Here is a 2,868-nt window from a genome sequence, read left to right as displayed (position 1 = left end):
GTCGAGCTTCTAGCATGTGTCTGAAATGTTGGATTCCCTCATAGATCGCAAGTAGCTCCCTGTCGTAAGGAGAGTATTTTACTTGTGATGGACTGAGTTTCCGTGAAAAAAACGCTAGAGGTTCCCAAGTATTATTCTTACATTGCTGAAGAGCAGCACCAATTGCGGTATCTGAAGCATCTGTGACGATTGCCATTTTCGCATCTGCGTCAGGGTGTGCCAGCAGTGTAGCGCGGCATAGGCTGTTTTACATTCTTCAAATGCGTATAATGCGTCACCAGCGATGTTTACAGGGTGAGAACCTTTTATTTTGTCGGTTAGTAACATGTGAAGTGGCGCTTGAATTTTAGCTGCGTAAGGTATGAACTTCCGGTAGAAATTTAGCATTCCCAGAAAGCGGCGTAGTTCTTTAGCAGTTTTTGGTACTGGGAATGCTCTGATTGCATCTACTTTTGTTTCCAAGGGCTTGATTCCGGCAGATGAAACCTTGTAGCCTAGGAAAGTAACTTCTGACGCTCCAAATACGCATTTCGATGTATTTATTACCATGCCATATTGTTTGAGCCTTTCAAATATTTGGCGTAGGTGATTCCTATGGAAGATTCATCCCGGGAAAATATTAAAAAATCGTCCAAGTAAGCGTAAGTGAAGTCCAAACCTCTTGTCATCTCGTCCACAAAGCGTTGGAACGTTTGGCCTGCGTTTCTGAGTCCGAAAGTCATATACGGGAACTCGTATAGACCAAACGGGGTTGTTATTGCGGTTTTTGCTATATCCTCGCTGTTTACTGGAATCTGGTTGTAGGCGTTTACCAGGTCTATAGTAGAGAATACCTGGCATCCGGAAATATTGTGGGTGAAATCGTGAATGTTGCGTATGGGGTAGCGATCAGGAATCGTTCTTGCATTCAACATCCTGTAATCACCGCATGGACGCCATCCGCTGTTTTTCTTTGGTGCTAAGTGGAGAGGTGATGACCATGGACTCTCTGATGGTCTAGCAGTTCCATTTTTCAGCATAGCTGCGAATTGTCCTTTGGCGATAAGCAGTTTATCTGGGGCTAAGCGGCGTGGAGCACATGAAATTGGAGGTCCCGGCGTAGTCCGTATATGGTGGACTGTGCCGTGATGGATGACACGGTCGGTCCCAGCAGGGCGCGTTATCTCAGGAAATTGACGCAGTAATTGATGGTAAGCTGTTTCGCCGATCAATGTCTTCACAGAAGAAATAGTGTTCGACGATAAAACTGCAGCTGCTGGTGTCGTCAATGTCGTAGTGCTGTCGATTAGGCGATGATTACGGCAATCGACGATGAGGCCGTAGAATGATAGAAAGTCGACTCCAATGATGGCTTTTGTGACGTCTGCCACGATGAAACGCCATTGGTAGGCACGACGGAGGCCCAAGTTCAACTCTAGGTGAGCGAAACCGTAGGTGGCTATGGCAGTTCCGTTTGCTGCGTAGTTTGTAGCTGGTGGGTGATCGCCGTTCGCGTAGAGCGGAGCGGGGGAAGACGCAGAGATCGCTGCCAGTATCAACTAAAAACTGCATCTTCGTTTTCCGATCAGAAACAAATAGGCGACCAGGTACATGTTGGCTATCGGACGTCGCCATTACCGACTGCCTTGGTAGTTTTCCGGCCGAAAATCACAAGGTTTTGTGCACCATTTCGCTTGATTGCCGAATTTATAGTGGTACCAACATGTCGGAAACTTTTTATAGCTAGACTGTGACCGTTTCGTTTTTCTATCTGGACTGTCTCTTCTAGTCCTAGATCTGGAGCGGTGTTTATGAGTCGTAAGTGCCTTCACTTGCCTTGAAAGTTCGTCGATCTGCTTAGCCATCGACGAGAGCGACGGTTCTGTAGCCTTTAGTGCTGATGTTGTGGCTATTTGAGGCGAGCATGGTATTATTTCGTGCACACTGTCGGCTAGGTCTGCTAAAGCCAGTAAGTCCAGTCGTTTCTGTGATACAATGATCGGTTGAAGTGTAGTGGGCAAGCGGCTGGTCCAGATGGTTTTTATAAATTCTTCTGGAACCGTTGGTCCTGCGAGTTGCTGCAAATGTCGGAGAAATTGCGACGGTCGTCGGTCCCCAAGCTCCTCATGCATAAGTAGCTGCTTTACTTCCTTTTCTCGCGATGTAGATAGACGCTTGATCAGTTCGCTTTTCAATCGTTCGTATTTCCCGGTTTTTGGAGGTGAAACGATGATATCTTTCACTTCTGCGGCATATCTATGTTACAGTGTTGAAGTGACATAATAAAATTTTGTATCGTCATCCTTAATACCGGACAGCACAAAATTGCCTTCTAGTTGTGAGAACCAAACGGCTGGTTCTTCGGCCCAAAATGGTGGTGGTCGCACTCCGATACGATAAATGTCAGTCGTGTCGGATGATGTAAAAGTCTTCGATGATCCATTGTTTGACTTCGATCCGCCATCTTGATTGGCCATGACTAATGTAAATCGTCCTTCTTACTGTTTTATGCTTCTTATCTTCTTGTTGTGGGGGTCACCAGTGTGGTGGTCCGTGTAGCGGGAGATACGGGGTTTGTCCCGGCGTGTTCCAGAGTATCCCAAATTAAACACTCCACCAACAGTTTAATAGTTTGTATTTGGTAAGAAGCACAAGCACAGGAAAGCAGAAAGAAGAAGTGGATAATTAATTATAAGTTCAAAATGAAAAAATATATTTACTGGCGGTAGAACGATTGTTTACAATATTAAAGCAGTGCAAAGTTTTGTTTATGCACATTACACCGTACGATTTTTTTGCATGTCTGCCACTGTGTGGAGGACGCCACACAGTGTTAAATTTAAGTTCACAAATATTGATATAAAGGACATAATTGATAATTTCAAGCTC

The 2,868-nt window shown here is 45.2% G+C and overlaps 1 protein-coding gene across 1 annotated transcript; it reads right to left on the bottom strand.

Moving 5' to 3' along the window:
- Positions 1–542: 542 nt before the first annotated feature.
- On the bottom strand, positions 543–2,456 carry LOC149503642 (uncharacterized). The gene is made up of 3 exons (XM_089729372.1): positions 2,291–2,456; positions 1,622–2,224; positions 543–1,525 (listed from the first exon to the last, which is right to left on the bottom strand). The coding sequence occupies exons 1-3, from the start codon at positions 2,454–2,456 to the stop codon at positions 543–545; spliced, it is 1,752 nt and encodes a 583-aa protein (XP_089585498.1).
- Between the last annotated feature and the right edge of the window lie 412 nt (positions 2,457–2,868).

Source organism: Bombyx mandarina, chromosome 01 (assembly GCF_030267445.1).
Source record: "Bombyx mandarina strain Sakado chromosome 01, ASM3026744v2".
NCBI classification, from domain to species: Eukaryota; Metazoa; Arthropoda; class Insecta; order Lepidoptera; family Bombycidae; genus Bombyx; species Bombyx mandarina.
The sequence above is the reverse complement of the archived record's forward strand: the minus strand, read 5'-3'. Positions and strand labels throughout refer to the sequence as shown.

Coding starts and splice junctions, on each gene's coding strand:
- LOC149503642 (XM_089729372.1), bottom strand. CDS start 2,456: ATGGCCAATCAAGATGGCGGATCGAAGTCAAACAATGGATCATCGAAG. Junction 2,225..2,290: donor AGGCAATTTTGTGCTGTCCG/GTATTAAGGATG, acceptor GATATGCCGCAG/AAGTGAAAGATATCATCGTT. Junction 1,526..1,621: donor GCCGGAAAACTACCAAGGCA/GTCGGTAATGGC, acceptor TGATACTGGCAG/CGATCTCTGCGTCTTCCCCC.